The 19,467-nt window shown below is 47.2% G+C and overlaps 6 protein-coding genes across 6 annotated transcripts; 4 read left to right on the top strand and 2 right to left on the bottom strand.

Annotated features, from left to right (window-relative positions):
* Positions 1-1,310: 1,310 nt before the first annotated feature.
* JR316_0013035 (uncharacterized protein) lies at positions 1,311-2,267 on the top strand (the record flags this gene model as incomplete). Its single annotated transcript, XM_047898650.1, has 4 exons — positions 1,311-1,342; positions 1,594-1,827; positions 1,891-1,924; positions 1,977-2,267. 4 exons carry the CDS (start codon positions 1,311-1,313, stop codon positions 2,265-2,267), a joined length of 591 nt encoding a protein of 196 aa, XP_047742198.1.
* A 1,510-nt stretch (positions 2,268-3,777) lies between these two features.
* On the bottom strand, positions 3,778-5,136 carry JR316_0013034 (uncharacterized protein; the record flags this gene model as incomplete). The annotated part of the gene is made up of 5 exons (XM_047898649.1): positions 3,778-3,960; positions 3,994-4,269; positions 4,323-4,361; positions 4,419-4,943; positions 5,002-5,136. 5 exons carry the CDS (start codon positions 5,134-5,136, stop codon positions 3,778-3,780), a joined length of 1,158 nt encoding a protein of 385 aa, XP_047742197.1.
* A 323-nt stretch (positions 5,137-5,459) lies between these two features.
* JR316_0013033 (uncharacterized protein) lies at positions 5,460-8,694 on the bottom strand (the record flags this gene model as incomplete). The annotated part of the gene is made up of 12 exons (XM_047898648.1): positions 5,460-5,609; positions 5,684-5,721; positions 5,785-5,908; positions 5,980-6,187; positions 6,366-6,963; positions 7,023-7,095; positions 7,171-7,343; positions 7,396-7,579; positions 7,628-7,752; positions 7,800-7,924; positions 7,971-8,078; positions 8,129-8,694. The coding sequence occupies 12 exons, from the start codon at positions 8,692-8,694 to the stop codon at positions 5,460-5,462; spliced, it is 2,472 nt and encodes an 823-aa protein (XP_047742196.1).
* Positions 8,695-10,000: 1,306 nt separating this feature from the next.
* On the top strand, positions 10,001-11,227 carry JR316_0013032 (Protein YIPF1; the record flags this gene model as incomplete). The annotated part of the gene is made up of 6 exons (XM_047898647.1): positions 10,001-10,030; positions 10,080-10,116; positions 10,181-10,258; positions 10,316-10,776; positions 10,841-10,948; positions 11,042-11,227. 6 exons carry the CDS (start codon positions 10,001-10,003, stop codon positions 11,225-11,227), a joined length of 900 nt encoding a protein of 299 aa, XP_047742195.1.
* A 594-nt stretch (positions 11,228-11,821) lies between these two features.
* JR316_0013031 (uncharacterized protein) lies at positions 11,822-13,161 on the top strand (the record flags this gene model as incomplete). Its single annotated transcript, XM_047898646.1, has 5 exons — positions 11,822-11,932; positions 11,992-12,516; positions 12,574-12,612; positions 12,666-12,941; positions 12,997-13,161. The coding sequence occupies 5 exons, from the start codon at positions 11,822-11,824 to the stop codon at positions 13,159-13,161; spliced, it is 1,116 nt and encodes a 371-aa protein (XP_047742194.1).
* A 2,974-nt stretch (positions 13,162-16,135) lies between these two features.
* Positions 16,136-17,501, top strand: JR316_0013030 (uncharacterized protein; the record flags this gene model as incomplete). The annotated part of the gene is made up of 4 exons (XM_047898645.1): positions 16,136-16,270; positions 16,329-16,853; positions 16,916-17,281; positions 17,337-17,501. 4 exons carry the CDS (start codon positions 16,136-16,138, stop codon positions 17,499-17,501), a joined length of 1,191 nt encoding a protein of 396 aa, XP_047742193.1.
* Between the last annotated feature and the right edge of the window lie 1,966 nt (positions 17,502-19,467).

Here is a 19,467-nt window from a genome sequence, read left to right as displayed (position 1 = left end):
CCTCCGACAGAGGTACGTTGTCTTTGAAACTTGGGCTACGTTGCGAGGAATTACTACTTCTCTTCGCTCCATACAATCGCATTACACTTTGCCGTAACGAATTACAAATTTTGGAACGTCCCTCTGTTCTTCAAAACGTTAATCTGTCCTTTAAGTCCGTCATTAATTGTAAAAGTTATTTTGATTTAAAAGGGAGTGATGTGATGCATCGAAAAGGTGTAGGAGAATGGAATCCGTCAGAGAATAAAAGACCTGCCGCTCTTGATTCGCAGACTCTGTAAACTGTAGAGGAAATCCACAAAGAGGGTTAAATTGCATGCGTTCCCAAGTGCCACGATGCACTTGAGTGCGAAGTAGGGCCAGGTCGGCGATCGCCGAAAAAAGATGCGACAACGGTAATTGCCGTGAGAAAATGACGCCATACACACAAGACGCGCCACTCAAAACGGCACTTGGGAATATTTCGAAAGCTTGACCCAAACTTGATCGACAAAACCGAAACCGACATCCATCTGAAATCGAAACGGTATTGCAACTTCATATCACTCTACGGTTGCATTGCACTAGGTACTAGGGGGAGAACCGTGGTACAACTTGCCAGCAGTGGGTACAACGTGTCGGGCAACTAGCACAGTCCTGTTTGAGTGAGTCATAATTCTGTCAAAGGACGGGTTCCCAGCAGGCGATTGGCTAGTCAGATGTTTTCAGTCGTTGATGGATAGATTGGAACGATCATATATGTTAAAGGCAAGTTGGTTCCAGGTTATTGTATACATCAAAATGGCATGTAAAAAGAATACCGAAGAACTCAGAAGGCCTCGGATTGACAGCTGCCAGAAGTCCGGCCCTGCAGTTTTTTTGTGAAACAATGACAACACGCCTGCAGAAATTCCCACCAAATTTCCATGGAGGCTTTTAACCTGCCTAGATGCGCATGGCCGAGGAGCAGAAGAAAGGCACTATCAGTACCCCGTGAGCGCAATCTAACTCCTTTCTTCTAAGGCCAACAAAAAAAGACAAACAATGTTCCTTTATTATGCGTTATCGGATTGATAGGGCTCCATCGAAGCATACGGAGGCCGCCCGCACGTCTACGGGCTCGCATAGCAAAAATGTATTTTCTAAATCAGGTAATTTCCTGTGGTTGGAAACATGGACTGCCTGCCGTCATAACAAGAACCCTGAAATAGAACGCGTGCCGAGAAAGCCGTCTTACTCATTGTGTGTGGCCTTGGAAGAGTGGCTGACAGCGGCAGGCAGGGGCTAGAAGTATATAACATGCTGCCTTTTTGTCAGTCTCCTTCAGCGAAATGCACCCCCAACTCCTCCGCGACAGAGGAAGGTAAGACGACGACTGCATCACGGACTGGGCCACACGGCCTGGTCCGTCGATTTAATCGTCGTCAGCTATTCTATGCCAGACCCCGCCGCCTGATTAAAAGGTAAGAATTCCTGGTATCATTTCTTCAGATTCACAGACTGACTGACACATTGTGCTATGACAGGCTATGGCTTCTGGTTTGATCCAAAGGCAAGTCCATGGTTTCTTCAAGGCGGTATTGTTCGGAATACTTACAATTCCATCTTGAACAGATACTCGGCTCACATCCACTCGCGAGCCCCGCACTACCGCCCTTGGTGTAGCCAAACGGCTGCACTTTGGGCGGTAAAGGTCCCCAGAATCGCAGACGGGTTCTGGGGATACTGTCGGAAGAAGCGTTCGAAACCGAACGCTTCACCGGCAAAGCTCATTGGGTGGCCAAACGCCGCCCATGAGATCGATGACCGGCTGGGGCCCAACGCCCTAGCCGGTCTTGTGCAATCTATGTAAGTTGCACTTGCTTTACTCATTTTGAGCATCTACTTAATCGCACTCTTCCTTTCTCTTAGGTGTCTGAATATGTCTCACGAGGAAACTGTCTATGTACGTGTGCTCGCATTCTTTTATTCACATCTCTTACTCACTCTATCGACAGGTTATGTGCTCTATGGCTGCAATGAATCGTCTGAAATGCAATACTAACCCTACCCGTCGCGCGACTGCGGTCGCACCCCTACCGTCCCCCGGAGAGACCCCGCGGGTAGGCGGGGTCTCGCTGGCAAGAGAGCTGGACGGTAATGTAGGCGCCTCTCGAAATCGATCGAGGCGCCACTGTCGCATCCGCGCGCCTTCCGGCCGGATCGACAAAGCCCACCATCCGGTGGGAGTTTCTTTTCTAGAAAGCCAGCAGACGCCTCGCGGCGTCGCGCAGGCCCTACTACCCTGAGCCGCCTCTGGGTAGTAAAGGCACACGTACTCGACACTCGTCGAGTACGAATTTTTTTCCCATACACCGGTGTGCCGCCTTGTCGTGGCGTATGGGCTACACGCATTCGGTTCCACTTGTGGGATCAAATGCGGCCAAGAGCACACCATATTCTTCTCCTTTGCCTAGGTGAGCGCTACTTATTGGGATATTGTATCTATCTATCCGTGTACTAGTCTACAGTATTAATACAATGAACTACTTTTTTGACTAATGAGATGTCATACTCCTGCAATTGAATTTGAAGGATTTCAGAGTAAACCATGGCAATTGAACATGAATAATGATGAGGTTCAAGTGCGAAAGGGACGTACCCAGCCGTCTTATGGTTATACGCCACATTCCCCACAAACACGAGCGGCGCAACAATGAGCGCAGCGAGTGCAACAAGGAGCCTCGTCTTCCTCTCCCCTCTGTTCCTCCTAACCCTGACTCCCCTCTTCACTCCCTCCTCCACTTGTTCACCTTCACCTTCACCTCACCTCTCCCTCGTCCGTTCCCCAAACTTGAATTTCCGCACATCACCCATTTCCACTCCAGCGCCAACCCCTCGGACCAGTCTTCCCCGCTCAAATTTTAAAAGCACGCCAGCGACCGGGAACACGCCCATCACGCACACCCACACAAGCGAAAACATCTCCGAGATGACGCTGAGGCTGCCAAGCGCGCTTGCGTAGAGCGCCCCGCTGAAAAGGGAGAAATCCAGAATCGCGATGTGAGGTGTTGGTGATGGGGATGAGCTGGGTGTCGGATTTGAGATTGGGGAGACAGGTGTGGTGATGGGGGAGGCGGACGGAGGAGGGGTGGGAAGCCGGGGGAGAGGGTTGGGCCGTCTGAAAGGGAGGCGCAGAGGGAGAAGAAAGAAAGATGGGAGAACGCGGTGCTGTGCGAGCTGGGTGAGCAGCTCTGACGCAGCTAGAATACCTGTACGTGGAGACGGATGGGTGAATATACACGCGTTCTTCGTGTATAAAAGCGCATACCTGTTAATACGCCTCCGCACAGAACGATAACCGCGTCCACGACGATCCAAATACGCAGCCACCTCCCTCCCAACTATTCACAAGTTCAAGTCAAACTCGCGGGACACTGGCAGATGCAGGTATAGATTATAACCTCGCCCTTAAACAATTTAGTGACAATTGATTGGCCAATATCCTTGGAAGGATTGTGCTCTGGTCGTACCCCTGACAATTGTATTATTGCTAGAAATCATGGACTCATTCGAAAATGTTGCTTATTTATTCTATCAATCGAGTGGATACGATCAAGCATCAAAATTGCGGAACTGCATGGACTTTGCCGCCACTCCCCTAGTTATGAACACGTAGCAAGGACTTTAAATGTTGTGCTATAATCTAAGACGGTAAAGTGGAACAAAGCAACCCATATGTAGGAGGCAGTGCAAAGAGAAAACAAATAAATCCAATCGACAATAGATGAGAGTTGCGAGAATGCAGAATCCCCAGTCTTAATTGGTCGGGTATAATATCTTTCTGTGGAGATCAATGGAAGGAGTTTTACGAAGAAAATCATCAAGAGTCTTCAGGGCAATGTCAGCTGTCATGCGGTCCTGAGGATTATGTACGCAAAGAGCCTGCCAAAGTCTGTCGATCTCGTCCAGTCCGGTCTTGTTGGAGAGAGTCAGTATTATCTATACTGACAAAATATTAGCTTGACTACTCACCAATAGAGTGATACGTAGATCGTTTCCCAACTGCCACATATCCAATTTAAAAGGGCAATATGGCTCCTTCGTTCTAAGTTCCGGCGCGATATGACGACCGAATTGCTCTAGATCCCGATGAAACGATGTGCACACCCTATCCGACTCTAAGGAGTCCGCTGGAAAGTCAACTGCAGTTTCAAAATCGATCATGTATACCCTAGGACGAGCCACAGTTGTGCGTTTAGTCAAAGACTCCGGCATCCATTCAACCATAAAGTTGGGTATATATAAATCCTAGAAATGATATTCATATAAGACGAAACGCCTTCAAGTAATGGGAAACATACACGATGCGCAATAAGATTTCGATGGAGATATGCAGTTGCCTGTAAAGTGATTGGTAAATACGGGTCAAATCTGGGGAAGAAACAACATGAACCCACCTCAAAAGCCTGGAGAACCATATATAAGGCGTCTTCAACGGAGTTTGTCTCTGGATAGAAAAGGACCTCGCGAAGATCGAAAATAAGCTTTGGGACGGCTATAATGACAATATCCTGGAAGTAAATCTCGTGTAAAATAGGCAGAATGTGGTTGCTGCTTAGCAACTGGTCTGGAGGGGATGCAAGTCGCTTTATAATTCGCAGGTGGGTCTGTCCTTCGCCTGATAGGGCAACTACACGAAGAACGACGTCGCGAATTCCATTCATACGAGCAGCGTGGTGAAGGCACACCGTTATAAAACTGAAACTGCGCCATCTTACCCATGACTTATTTGGGGCGTCGTGCGAAGTCAAGTAGAGGAAATTATCTCCCTGTGGAGGCAGATCATAATCCCAGAGCTGTATCCCGGGGGTGGTTGTCCACAGCTGAAAGTTATGCTGTTCGAGAAGAGGTCGGAGTTCTTCCCATACTTCTATATACTTCTCAACGCTGAGAAATTTCCAAGTTTCGAGATCTTTTGGTAGCTAACATTCAAGATGGATTATTCCTGAACCTAGGGTGGTAAGCCGAAGAACAACATACCTTTTCCCGACGGGGTGATTTGGGAACCTTTTTCTTGGACTGCTTGATGGAAAGGAGAGTAATAGCACTAGCTGTCACAGCGAAGGTAAAAGCACCAAGGACCAATAATGAGTTGGATCGAGGGCCGTGAATCATTGAAGTTGAACCAAGCGGTATGGGTTGTGGGACACTTAAACCAAGCAAATACATGAGAAGGTGACATTTCTACATTTGGTATACATGTGATGCTTCCCCGGTTATGCCGCCGGGTTTTCAGTGTTTTCCGATGAGCAAAAATCGGAAGGCTCCTGATGGCCCAGTAGACGACAATCCTGCGGCAGTACAATATCCTTAGGCCTCATATTTGTAGTGGTTTAGATGATGTAGAACTCAATGGTAGCATCCGTGCCTCACCCCATCGTACCCATCATTAATATACGTGAAGTCAATCAATATACACAGTCGACCCAATCTTACATTTAAAGTGAAATAATCCTCGTCCCAAGCTCCGCCACAGAGTACGGGAATGTCGGGCCCGGACAGGTCATAAACATGAGCGACTGCGGGATTTTAAGGCGGTAGGAGAGTGCTGCTATATGCGCAGGGTCAAATTTCCCATCTACCAGAATCTAGAAATACCAGTGACGAGAGGTTAAAAGATGTCCGATGTGTAGACGACGGGAAAGCGAATTAGGAGACGTACCAAGTCGACAGTAATCTCCGGAAATGCTTCGTCTAGAACTATTCAGGTTCGTAAGGCGGTCAAAATCCGAATGTATGTATGGCATTAACAACAAAGCTCACTTTTCGCGTTTGCCTCTAACTCAGATGGGATCTCCTTCTCTTCCTCATAAAAATGTATAATCTTCAAACATGACGTCTCCTCGTTCTTCCTCACATACATAACCATATGAAACAAGCTATTAATCTTTATCAAAAAATTTGTATCAGCAGTCTTCATGCCAACTAACAAAATTTTCACAAAAACGAAAAACGTACCTCATCGCTTTTAACGAGTATACACACTGGCTGTCGCTTCAGTCGCCGCATCAGAGAAATGAGCCCTTCGCCCCACGCAGACGTCACCCGCCACACATGCAGCGAAGGGTACTGGTCGTACACCCAATACAGCCACCGCAACAGGTGAACTTTGTTCTGCGTTGCGGAGAAGAAGAGGAGGATGCCGATGAAGTAGGCGGAGAAGTAGCTACGTGAAAGAAGGTGTAAATATGAGTATTTAGGGCAATAAGAAAATGTGGATGCAATGCTCATGCGAGAGAAGCGAAAAAAATGTGAAAGCGAGGGCAACCAGTAAACAACAAGTTATGTTGTATGATTTCGAAAGCAATCGCAAAATAGTAAAAAAAAGTGCGAAAGGGACTTACCCAGCCGTCTTAGGGTTATACGCTACATTCCCCGCAAAGACCAGCGGCGCGACGATAAGCGCAGCGAGAATAACAAGAAGCCTCGTCTTCCTCTCCCCTCCTTTCCTTCTTCCCCCGACTCCCCTTTTCGCTCCCTGCTCCACCTGTTCATCTTCACCTCCCCTCTCCCTCATCCGTTCCCCAGAGTTCCGCACAGCACACAATTCCACTCCAACACCAACCCCTCGTACCAGTCTTCCCCGCTCAAATTTTAAAAGCATGCCAGCAACCGGGAACACGCCCATCACGCACACCCACACAAGGGAAAACATCTCCGAAATGACGCTGAGACTGCCAAGCGCACTTGCGTAGAGCGCCCCGCTGAAAAGGGAGAAAACCAGGATCGCGATGTGAGGTGTTGGGGATGGGGATGAGCTGGGTGTCGGATTTGAGATTGGGGAGACAGGTGTGGTGATGGGGGAGGCGGACGGAGGAGGGGTGGGAAGCCGAGGGAGAGGGTTGGGCCGTCTGAAAGGCAGGCGCAGAGGGAGAAGAAAGAAAGATGGGAGAACGCGGTGCTGTGCGAGCTGGGTGAGCAGCTCTGACGCAGCTAGAATACCTGTACGTGGAGACGGATGGGTGAATATACACGCGTTTTTCGTGTATAAAAGCGCATACCTGTTAATACGCCTCCGCACAGAACGATAACCGCGTCCACGACGATCCAAAGACGCAGCCACCTCCCTCCCGACTATTCACAAGTTCAATACATTGTCAATTAATCAGTTCCATGCGTCAAGTGAAGTACCACAGAGATATAACTCACCACCTCGGCCAACACACTCAGTACGTTCTCCCCGCGCAATGCCACATCCATTGGCAGTATCGCGAGGACGAGAAGCATCATAGTTGTGCTCAGCACGATCGATGGGAGGTGCAGGTTGCGCAGTACGCGCGGGAATCGTCCAGGCTTGATGCGCGAGACGTACGATGGCGTACCTGTAAAAGAATTAAATGGTCATTGAATCGAACTCAATGAGAGGAAACGTACACTCGAACCCAGTCAAACCCAACATCCCCAGACACACGCCGTAGTACACCTGCTTCGCAATGGCCCCCGCACTCCGTCCTTCTCCCGGGCCACCACCAAGAGCCCAGTTCGCGCGGAGCTGTGCAGTGCCGATAGACGCCCAGTGTACGCACGCTGTGATCGCGAGCACAAGCATCGTTAGCACCTGTGAATTGATCAACACCTGCGATGGGTATGAAGACAGGAAACGCACATGCACACCCAGCACACCAAGTGCAATCCGCGCGCTTTCGCGTACGCCCCACAGACTCACGAGCGTGAAGAGCACGAGTACAAGCACCGCGCCGACCCACGTCGGGAACGGGAGTCCCGAGTCGCCTGAAAAGTCAGATTCGAGGTGAATTAGCGATGAGTGCAACGCGCACCTGACCCGAGCTCCCCAGCGAGATATGCAGCGGCCGTGGCCGCTGACACGATCGCCGTCGACGCGAAATCAAGCAGCAGGAGCGCAGCAGTGACCAGTGCAAGGGATTTTGTGGATATATTCAAGCTACAAAAGTCAATAAACACGGAAAACAGAAGCAAGAAAAGCTCACATGTACGTGTACGGTGCGCCGCTGATGGGCAGCGCCGCCGCAAGCTCTTCCATGATGGGCCGCCACAGGAAGAGAACGAGTGCCGCAATGAAAAGTGAGATGGGGGAGCTGTAAAACTGTAAGTCTATCTTGTCAAAAAGAAGAGCCCAAACACTCACTATACCCCCGCAACACCCACAACAGCTGGCAACGCGTAGAAGACGCTCCCCAGCACCGCGTTCCCCGCCAGAGCACTAGCAGTCCACTGCCCCAGGCCCTTCTCTCTCTCCTCCCGCTCCACCTTCACCCTCTCCTCCCCCACCTCCTTTTCTCGCTGTGTCAACTTGACTCGAATCGACGACCCCCACCCAGCAAACTCGAACGCGTTTGAAAGGTGTACAAAGCGCGAGGGGGTGGCATGTGGTGGCGGCAGCTTGAGGCCCGAATTGTCAGGCGGTCGGAGACGTTGGTGGCGGAGGATGATCCCGAATTGCGAGGCATCAAACGAGGGCGGTGGAATGGGTTGTGAAGGAGGCTGCTCTGGATATGTAACACTGGACGCTGGAGGCTCGATGGCGATGTACACTGACTCTACATCTGCATCCCGCTTTGCCTCGACCTCTGTTCCTTTCTCTTTGTTGTCGTCATGTTGACAGCAGGTATTGTCCGACCCTCCACCTTCGAGTGCGGGTGCGGACAAACGCGAACGTGCGGGAGTAGACATTTGGTACCCTGTGGACGACATCGCCTACAAAGGTGGCCAATGTCTCTGATCTAGAAAAACAAATAAAAAGTCTCCAATAGTCTGTCTGAGCACGACTACCAGTGGAAGGTACAATTTGAAGAGACACGAGAAAAGAGAAGAGAATAAATACCGTGCCCGCAGGAGAGAAGAAAGGAAGAAAGGCTGCTGAAAGAGAGAAGCTTTGGCTTGAAAGCAACAACAACTTTGTCATCGGCTTTCATTCTTCAATCAAAGGCAGTCTGGACAAGCTCAATAGGCAATGGCAACTCTTAATTACCTCACTCTCTCCTTAAATTAAGTCCATTTGATGCAGGGTATTATTCGGTTTCACTTGACAGACCCCTGTCAATTTTAAACGCCGATACCACGATTTTCAATGACTTGGGAGATCAACTCTAATTTCTTGTTCATCTATTCGAATTTTTGGAACTTTGTAGATCTTGGTAGGGTTTATATAACTGGCACATCCGTGATATAGGAACTCTAGATTGAAGGAGAAAGAGAGTGAAAGCGTTTAGATGTATGACTCAATGAAAATACGATTAAGAATATGGAGATAGCCACACTTGAAAACTTGAATGCCTGGATGGATTGCTCCTGATAAGAATATTTATCTGCTGTAACCCATATGACTGCATAATTTACCTTACGATACATCAATGAAGACTGTGTGGGCCTCGGACACACAGGTCTGGCGCGCAGGAAAATTGTAATGCCGACCAAGAAGCAGCTACTCATGCATAGAGCGTAGTGCAGCCTTGAATGGTCAACTCAGGGAAGATTCTGCAAGCTAGCGAGAAGCAGATAGAGATTGATATGACCTAGATGCCATCGTAGAGCCGCAAAAGTGGAACTTGCGGCCTCTGTCGATACATCGAGAGATAGCTAAGAATGTGTATATCCAATACATTTGCAGCGATGATGACCGATACTTGGATGTATAGATGCCCGTTTGTGTATCCTGAAAACAGGAGGCCCATCGAGATACTGGATATATGCGAAAGATTTGGGTTTGGTCAAAGCATCATGGAATCCGCGGTGTAGCTGTCTTATCGCCCTAAATACCAGTTCATGTCCGGTACATCGTCATCTTCGGTTGGCGCAGGGGTTGTAGACTGGGCGGAGCTCGACGCCGGATATCAAACAACAAAGATGAAGTTCAAGATGATAGCCAGACACGGCGTCGGAGACGACGAAGATAGGTGTCTGGGGTCCGACTATGAACCATCATCATTCTAGCCGTGACCACGACCACGACTACGACAACACTACCTCACCACCACCACCCACAGCGGGCATACCACCAATGGCCTACGTCCAAGTAGAAGCCGACGACGTGCGTATCCATTTTATCATTCTCCGTGCTAAATTGACGACGATGATAGCGCTTGGAGGAAGGCCCCGAAGGCCTCCAGTTCAAATGTATGCGCTATTCCGCGTTCATAACCCACCAGTGTCGTTGTCGTCGCTCACATCCATCCAACAGCATTTCTCGGCGCCGACGCCTCCGCTCATGGCGTATCTAGCGCACAACGCAGTCCCGGTGTCGGGAATACCGACCGCCGTACGTCCTGGATACTCTATGCATCTTTATATCCAATCACATTCAACTGACCTACAGGTTACATCTCCGACGAGGCCAACCAACGCAAAGGCAGCGGGAGCTTCTGGAATATTGAGTACTACCAACCGTACTTTGACATAGATACCAAAACTGTCCTCGAGCGGTGCTACACGACACTTATGCCTTGGACCCCTTCCTTCCGCACTTACTTCTCTTCATCGCTCAACCCGCCCGACCTCTATGGCCCCTTCTGGACGCTGACCACCCTCATATTTGCCCTATATTTATCGTCATCCCTCGCCGCGTCCATAACGAGTTATATGTCCCCAGTAGGCGCAGACCCATTCGATTACGACTTTGGCTTGCTCAGTATCGCAGTATCGCTCGTGTACCTGTATGGACTCGCGCTGCCCGTACTACTGTGGCTTGGCCTGCGGTACCTGGGTGTAGGGGAGTGGAGCGTGGTTGAGGCAGTCGCAGTGTGGGGATACAGCCAGTTCGTGTGGATTCCAGTATCGGTGAGTGGCATGCTCTTTGCGCCGTTCTGACCGCTGAATCACAATTTTCCGTTTGCGCGTGCAGTTCCTGTGTGTTATTCCAGTCCGCATTTTGCGCTATGTCCTCGTTGGGATTGCATGGGGACTCTCAGGTTACTTCCTCGGGTTAAATGTATACCCCATTTTGGCATCAGTGCGTCTTTTTCCTCTCGACCTCGACCTTCCACACTTTTGTTTCTATGAATAACACTCACAAATATCCTTTCACCCTTTCTTCACAATATAGGCCGAAGCAAAAGCCACACGACTGCTCATAATCCTCCTCGCAGCGCTCCATACGGGCATCGCCATCGCGTTTAAAGTGCTGTTCTTTAGCTATTATATTAAGGTGTTGGATGGGGCTCCGGGTGGAGATACAAAGACTGGCGGCGGAAGCGGTGCAGGGAATTCGACAAATCCTAGGTGGCTGTGACGGATGTGTATTGAATACGGAGGTGTCATTGGTTTGAGTATGGATATTCACGTTAACTAATTTTTTGCATCGTTTCTGCGGATTGGGCATTCGATTTCAGGCGCTTGATGGGTCGTATTGCAATGGATTTGGTCGCAGTTCTCCATGAGAATGAAGGAGCTGGGTACTTGCACGGAACCTACCGTGCAAAGATGTCGGTCAATTTCTGGTCAATATTAGGCAGGTCTTCCCAGAACTGCTTTCTTTGTTGTCAAAGTCTGTCGTCCAGGGTCAAGTTTGTATAGTCGCCTTGAAACTTTCGTGTGATCCAGTTTTGGTCTTCGCCCTCAGAAGTATATGTATAGCGCAGCCCGGGCGTACCACACAGGAATTCGGGAAGTTATAGTAATAGTTTTGCAGGCCAAGACTCCACCTTGAATTGTCTGCCAAAAAATATTCTGAATCATAGCGCACAGCGCGCGCACCTCCCTTGCGCGTCTTTGTTCGGTTCTAACGATGATTACGGCAACTTCCCGTAAGAGAGGTTGAAGTGTTGCTAGGTACGTACGTTAACACCAATCTTAAATTCTCCCACAACCGCTTGGTTCAACTTCAATGATACTGATCCTTGGTACTTTCACTGTTGCTGTGACAGCGAGTGCTATATCTCTCCTTTCCATTAAACAGTCCAGGAAAAAGGTCCACAAATCACCCCGTCGTGAAAAGGTATGTTGTCCTTCAGTTCACCACGCTAGGCTCAGGAATAATCTACCTCGTATTGTCAGCTACCAAAAGATCTCGAAACTTGGAAGTTTCTCAACTTCGAAAAATACGTAGAAGTATGGGACGAACTCCGACCTCTGCTCGAGCAGCATAATTTTCTGCTGTGGAGAACCACGCTCGGGCAACAGCTCTGGGAATATGATCTTCCTCCACAGGGAGATAATTTCTTCTACTTAACTTCACACAGCACGCCAAATAAGTCATGGGTAAGATGGCGCAGATTCGGTGTTATGACGGCGTGTCTTAACCACGCTGCTCGCATGAATGGAATTCGCGACGTCGTTCTTCGTGTAGTTGCACTATCAGGCGAAGGACAGACCCACCTGCGAATTATAAAGCGACTTGCATCCCCTCCAGACCAGTTGTTAAGCAGCAACCACATTCTGCCTATTTTATACGAAATTTATTTCCAGGATATCGTCATTATAGCCGTCCCAAAGCTTATTTTCGATCTTCGTGAGGTCCTTCGCTATACAGAGTCGAACTCCGTTGAAGACGCCTTATACATGGTGCTCCAGGCTTTTGAGGTGGGTTCATGTTGTTTCTTCCCCGGATTCGACATATATTTACAAAAACCTTTACAGGCAACTGCATATCTCCACCAAAACCTTATTGCGCATCGTGTATGTTTCCGGTTACTTGAATGTGTTTCTTCTTATATGACTATCATATCTAGGATCTATATCTACCTAACTTTATGGTTGAATGGATGCCGGAGTCTTTGACTCAACGCACAACCGTGGCTCGTCCTAGGGTATACATGATCGATTTTGAAACTGCAGTTGAATTTCCAGCAGACTCCTTAGAGTCGGATAGGATGTGCACATCGTTTCATCGGGACCTAGATCAATTTGGTCGCTATATCGCGCCGGAACTTAGAACGAAGGAGCCCTATTGCCCTTTTAAATTGGATATGTGGCAGTTGGGAAATGATCTACGTATCACTCTATTGGTGAGTAATCAAGCTAAAATTTTGTCTGTATAAGTATTAATGACTCTCCAACAAGACCGGACTGGACGAGGTCGACAGACTGTGTCAGGCCCTTTGCGAACCTAATCCTCCGGACCGCATGACAGCTGACACTGCCCTGAAGACTCTTGATGAATTTCTTCGTAAAACTCCTTCCATTGATCTCCACAAAAAGATATTGGACCCCACCAATTATGAGTGAGGATTCTGCCATTTTTCTCGTAACCGAAAGCTGCTGTCATCTATTGTCGATTGAATTTATTTGATTTCTCTTTGTACTGGCTACCTACGTATGGGCGGGTTTACCTAATTTTTTGGCGTTGTCTATGAGAATTTGGATGTTTGATCTGAGATCTCGGATAGGAATACAGTTTCCCAAGGTAGATTGTAATGTCGTTCCTCCAGTTGACAGGCTCAGTTAGTACCAGAGAGCTATTGTCCGTGTTGCAATGAAAACTATGTCCCTCATTCTCATTCAAATTCCAATTGTTTGAGATTATATATGTAGTAACAAGCGTCTTACATTGCTATAGAACATGAAACAGTGGAGGATTTCAAGCGCCCACCGCCCTTCGACATGACTCTCAAGGTCATCAAGCATGTATCTCCCCATGAATCAGGTCATTTACTCGTCGTCCATCCCATTCCATCCTATCAGTCTCATTCATTGTAGACTATCATGAAAAACCTCGTATCTCCTCGTTAATTCCTCGGCAACTCCGTTTCTTAATCAGAATCCTTCTTCTCAGTCACTCGAGTCCATTCCATTTGCGTCGTATGTTTCCCATACTCCTCATCTTCTCGCGTTCGGATTTCGACAAGTTTGATTCAACTGAGGTCGTCTGAAGGTCGTGGCCTATGCCAGATATGTACGACCCTGGGGATAACATGCAACCAAGCACACAAATGCTCCAACAATGGCGTGATAGAAAAGAAAAGAGAAGCAGAAGGTACTTCCTTATCTTACTATACCATTTCTACGTTCAACTTAAAATATTCCAATATGACCCCGATCTTTGTATTGAGCTTCGTGGCCGAGGATCTTATAGAACGGGCACAGCAATTAAGATAGTTGGTGCACCTTTTTTCTCAGGGAACAAAAACTTTTCCAACTGACTTAACGTATGACTCAGAGTCTCAGTGGTCCTTTTTGGTGGCATCACGGAGAATTCGGACATCTATCAGCTGTGACTCACAATGTGTTTGCACACACAACCACGCGCACATGCCTTACACACGCCGCCACTGCATCGAAGAAGAGTTTTCCTCACTAAATACTACTTGTCCATAGAGGCATATTAGGTCTTCAAGAGAATATTGCCCCCAACATGCTGCTCAAAGCTCATTAACACTTAGGCGCCCGAATACCAGGGGTGACGTCATTATACTTTGTCGTCTGTATGGTCAACTTTCAGTGTGTATACACACTCATGTATCTCTTCTTAAACAAGTGCTTCTATTCTGCTCTTATGCGAAGAAGCGCTTCCCGGGGTATAATCAGAAGTAGAATAAGGGCAGAGCGGTGAGAACCTCTCGCTAACAAAGGCAACGTGTCTGCTTCCTGGGAGCTGTATTGATAGTAAAAGTACTACATCAAGAATTACTCACGGCCTTCAGATAATGTTTTATAAAAATTTGACTAAATGTTGCTGCCATGTAAGCAAAACTATATTGCCTTAAAGGATGTGATTAGGTTACTCAGTACTATATACAATGAAATTATTGTGAACATGAAGTCTTCGGTTCTTTGAGACTCGTACAGCGTATAATTGGTCAGTGGCAAGTTATTCAGTGGCGTGGGGAACCTTTCGTTGGTTCAGAAAAGCACCGAAGACGCAGCCCGCTAAAAAATGTCGCACATCGGAGATGTTTAGCTTCAACTGGGTTAGAAATGCCTTGAGGCTTGAACACATATTACTCCCATAGCATGGAAGTCATGGAATGGATCTGTGACTCATCAGATATTTATCGATTGGACCAGTAATGGTGCATTCGACAATCGATATGAAAAACGTAGAACACATAAATAGGTCTACCAAAGGTAGAGGACTTGTGTCATTCGACTCCCCTTTTAGCCCCCATCTTAAGCATACCTTCAACGCTTCTATCTAGCATGTCTAACATCAACCATCCTCCTTGGACCCAATATCCTCCCACTGGTCCCCACTATGACCCGCATCCGAACGCTGATGTTGTATGCTTGATTTCTGCTTTTCCAAGTTTAAACGTGGAGGTAATATCAAACGTCTAGCGGCGAAATGACCACCTCAATTTAAAACCGGGAAACCTACAGGTAAGAAAATTTATTCTTTATACATGCTTGCCTGTCCGCTTAATTTTGCAAAAGGAACATATTCTGTTCTACGTTGGCGACACCGCGTACGTCGGCCTTCTCATCGGCGTACATGAGTCCGCAAGAAATGGTGTAAGTGGATATAGACATCATGGCGGCTTAGATCTATCATCTCATAAATATCCAGGGGTTCTATCGATTGAAATTTGCAGACCGCACTACACTGGATTTAATGAGCCAACAGCACGATTGCTTTGTTACCAGGTAAGCAGTCCGTGAAACTGCGACACTCCTATAATGTGACTTCGTTAACACCTTCCTTAAAACACCAGCCTCCCACTTTCTCCAACCGCCCCCCGACTTTTGAGAACCTAAATACAATTTTCAGGTGCAAGCGGCAGCTTGAAATAATTTTAGCTGCCCTGAGTGTGCTTATATCTTTAGTTTCTGACGAGATGGTTCAATGTATCCTTTAATTGTGATACTCTTTCCGCTTTTTGATTGCAATCAGTTATCCTGGGGACTATCGTGGCCACTGGCCAGTGGCGGCGGCAGTTTTCAAGCTCCTTCTAACGGTCATTGTGCCATAAATATATTGATTGTCTACCGTTTCTTACGGTTTCCCAACCATTGAGTTCTACATCATCTAAACCACTGCATATAGCCTTCCGATTTTTGCTCATCGGAAAACACTGTAAACCCGGCGGCATAACCAGGGAAGCGTCACATGAATACCTAATGTAGGAATGTCGCATTCTCGTTTATTTGTTTGGCTATTGTGATTAGGTTAGGGTTTAAGCTTGGTTTAAGTGTTGCTACTACATGCGTACGTCAACACCAATCTTAAATTCTCCCACAACCCATACCGCTTGGTTCAACTTGAATGATTCGCGGCTCACAATCCACCTCATTACTGGTCCTCGGTGCTTTCACCTTTGTTGTGACAGCCAGTGCTATATCTCTCCTTTCCATCAAACAGTCCAGGAAAAAGGTCCCCAAATCACCTCGTCGTGAAAAGGTATGTTGTCCTTCAGTTCACCACGCTAGGCTCAGGAATAATCTATCTTGAATTTCAGCTACCAAAAGATCTCGAAACTTGGAAATTTCTCAGCTTCGAAAAATACGTAGAAGTATGGGACGAACTCCGACCTCTGCTCGAACAGCATAATTTTCAGCTGTGGACAACCACCCCCGGGCAACAGCTTTGGGATTATGATCTGCCTCCACAGGGAGATAATTTCTTATACTTGACTTCGCACAGCGCCCCAAATATATCATGGGTAAGATGGCGGAGGTTTAGTTTTATAACGGTGTGCCTTCACCACGCTGCTCGTATGAATGGAATTCGCGACGTCGTTCTTCGTGTAGTTGCCCTATCAGGCGAAGGACAGACCCACCTGCGAATTATGAAGCGACTTGCATCCCCTCCAGACCAGTTGCTAAGCAGCAACCACATTCTGCCTATTTTACACGAGGTTTACTTCCAGGATATTGTCATTATAGCTGTCCCAAAGCTTATTTTCGATCTTCATGAGGTCCTTCTCTATCCAGAGTCATGCTCCGTTGAAGACGCCTTATACATGGTGCTCCAGGCTTTTGAGGTGGGTTCATGTTTATTCCCCATATTCGACACATATTTACCAAAATTTCTAAATTTCTACAGGCAACTGCATATCTCCACCAAAACCTTATTGCGCATCGTGTAGGTTTCCTGTTACTTGAAGGCGTTTCGTCTTTTGAATATCATATACAGGATCTATATCTACCTAACTTTATGGTTGAATGGATGCCCGAGTCTTTGACTAAACGCACAACCGTGGCTCGTCCTAGGGTATACATGATCGATTTTGAAACTGCAGTTGACTTTCCAGCGGACTCCTTAGAGTCGGATAGGGTGTGCACATCGTTTCATCGGGATCTAGAACAATTCGGTCGTAGTATTGCGCCGGAACTTAGAACGAAGGAGCCATATTGCCCATTCAAATTGGATATGTGGGAGTTGGGAAACGATCTACGCATTTTTCTGTTGGTGAGTAGTCAAGCTAAAATTTTGTCTGTATAAATCATACTGACACTCCAATAAGACCGGGCTGGATGAGGTCGACAGACTTTGGCAGGCTCTTTGCGTACCTAATCCTCAGGACCGCATGACAGCTGACACTGCCCTGAAGACTCTTGATGAATTTCTTCGTAAAACTCCTTCCATTGATCTCCACCGAGAACTGTTGTACCCGACCAATAATGGCTGAGGATTCTGCCTTCTTTCTCGTAACAAACGCTGCTCTCATCTATTGTCGATTCTATTTATTTGTTTTCTCTTTGCACTGCCTCCTACATATGGGTTGCTTTGTTCCACTTTACCGTCTTGGATTATAGTACAACAATCAAAATCTTTGCTACATGTCCATAACTAGGGGAGTGGCGGCAAAGTCCAAATAGTTCCGCCACTTTGATGCTTGACCCTAGCCACTGCTCGATTGATAGAATAAATAAACAACATTTCCGAATATATCCATGATTTCTAGCAATACTGCAAGTCTCAAGGGTACGACCAGAGCACAATCGTTTCAAGGATATTGGCCAATCGATTGTCACTAAATTCTTTAAGCGCGAGGTTATAATCTATACCTGCATCTGTCAGTGCCCCGCCAATTTTGACTTGATGAGTGGAAACAGTGCGAAGATAAACTGGCGCAGTCAGGAACATATTCAGTGTGTTCTGCTTTGACCCAATCACTGATACGTTTGTACCATGAGACGACCAAGTGGAAGATAACATCACTGTGAGAATACAGAGGCATATATAGAACAATGCGCCGGTACAATTTATCATGCTGTCCATCTTGTGCAAAACTCCCCCGTTGTGCTGGTGCACACATTAACCAAGCCCGCCCATCATTGTTCTGGAGATGTGTGTATAGCTAAATATTAATCAGATCTTCCTTTACGTGCAGTATAACATATTCAATCTCTACCTGTTTAACCATCATGTACGTCTTTAAACGACTGTGCTAATTAAGCGCCCGTTGTGCCGTGATTTCGTCCTGCATTTTCTCTGCAGATCTGAGTCGTTCACCGGGTGGCTGTATCTCCGAATACTTCTCAGTGAACCCCTATTTTCAGAACATGATTCGACCTTGGACGTGTGTCATCAATTTTGAAGTCGTCCTGGGATTTCCACAACAGCCTTCGGGAACATAATGTGTGAGTAGATGTTGTACATGTGCCATGCGGGTTCGAGAGACGCGGTCGTTGTATTCTTGGAATCTTGAAATCAGTTGAGATAGGAACTTGCCGTTGGTGTTTTCAACTAATGGAAATCACATTGACACAGCATCAGTCCGAGGGCCCCAACAAACGTTATCGGACTACGACTTCCGAGACTCGGATAGCTAATACTAAGTGTACAAATGCTTCAGTAACGATAGAAGAGGTAAAAAAATGACATACTGTATCCCAGCAGAGTAGCATTTGTCTAGTAGTGGAATTGCCAATTCAAGCGTAAAGTAATTTAAGGACTTGATTTGAACTCGAAAAACAACACAGTTCATTGTAGGTTCATCGAGCCCCACAGAGACTATGTTAACGCAAGTGGCTGAGTGGTGGCGATCGAGCGAGTCATGACATGCTTGATGAAAGTTTTTCTGATCCGTGTGTCTACAGTAAAAAGAGAAACAACTTTAATTTAATTAACACGAACACGAGTCTCGAGTCTTGATTTGACCCTCGAACATCATCAAGGGTTTCAACTTTACAGCCACGACAATGAAAACGACACCACTCTTACTACAAAGTTTGCCCAGTGTTCCATGTGATTCAGAAGAATGCGTTGGCGGTGCTTTTTCTGTCATGTCTCGATCCTTATGTTTTGGTGTAGAACACTGAGTTGTGGAGGACGTCGTTGTCTATGTGTGGATATATTGACAGGTTAGTAAATGTTCGTCCTTACTCGAAGAAACTCCCGTATACCGACTCATTGCTTTTATCAACAAGCATTCTGCAGCGTCGAAGCTGCTCATCTAGCACTTCTTACTGCCATCTTCCTTCTCCTCCTCTTTTCCTCTCCTTTCAGGGCCCCACAACTTCTCTACGCACGTCTGTAGTTCCCACCACATCCTCTGTGTCCACATTCAACCCCAATTCCAAACCTATCATCCAGCTCAGCCCTCCCTCGTCACGGTCACCTCACGTAGTGATCCTTGTATAAGTGTTCTC

Source organism: Psilocybe cubensis, chromosome 13 (assembly GCF_017499595.1).
Source record: "Psilocybe cubensis strain MGC-MH-2018 chromosome 13, whole genome shotgun sequence".
NCBI lineage: Eukaryota > Fungi > Basidiomycota > Agaricomycetes > Agaricales > Agrocybaceae > Psilocybe > Psilocybe cubensis.
This window is presented reverse-complemented; position numbering and strand designations above follow the sequence as displayed.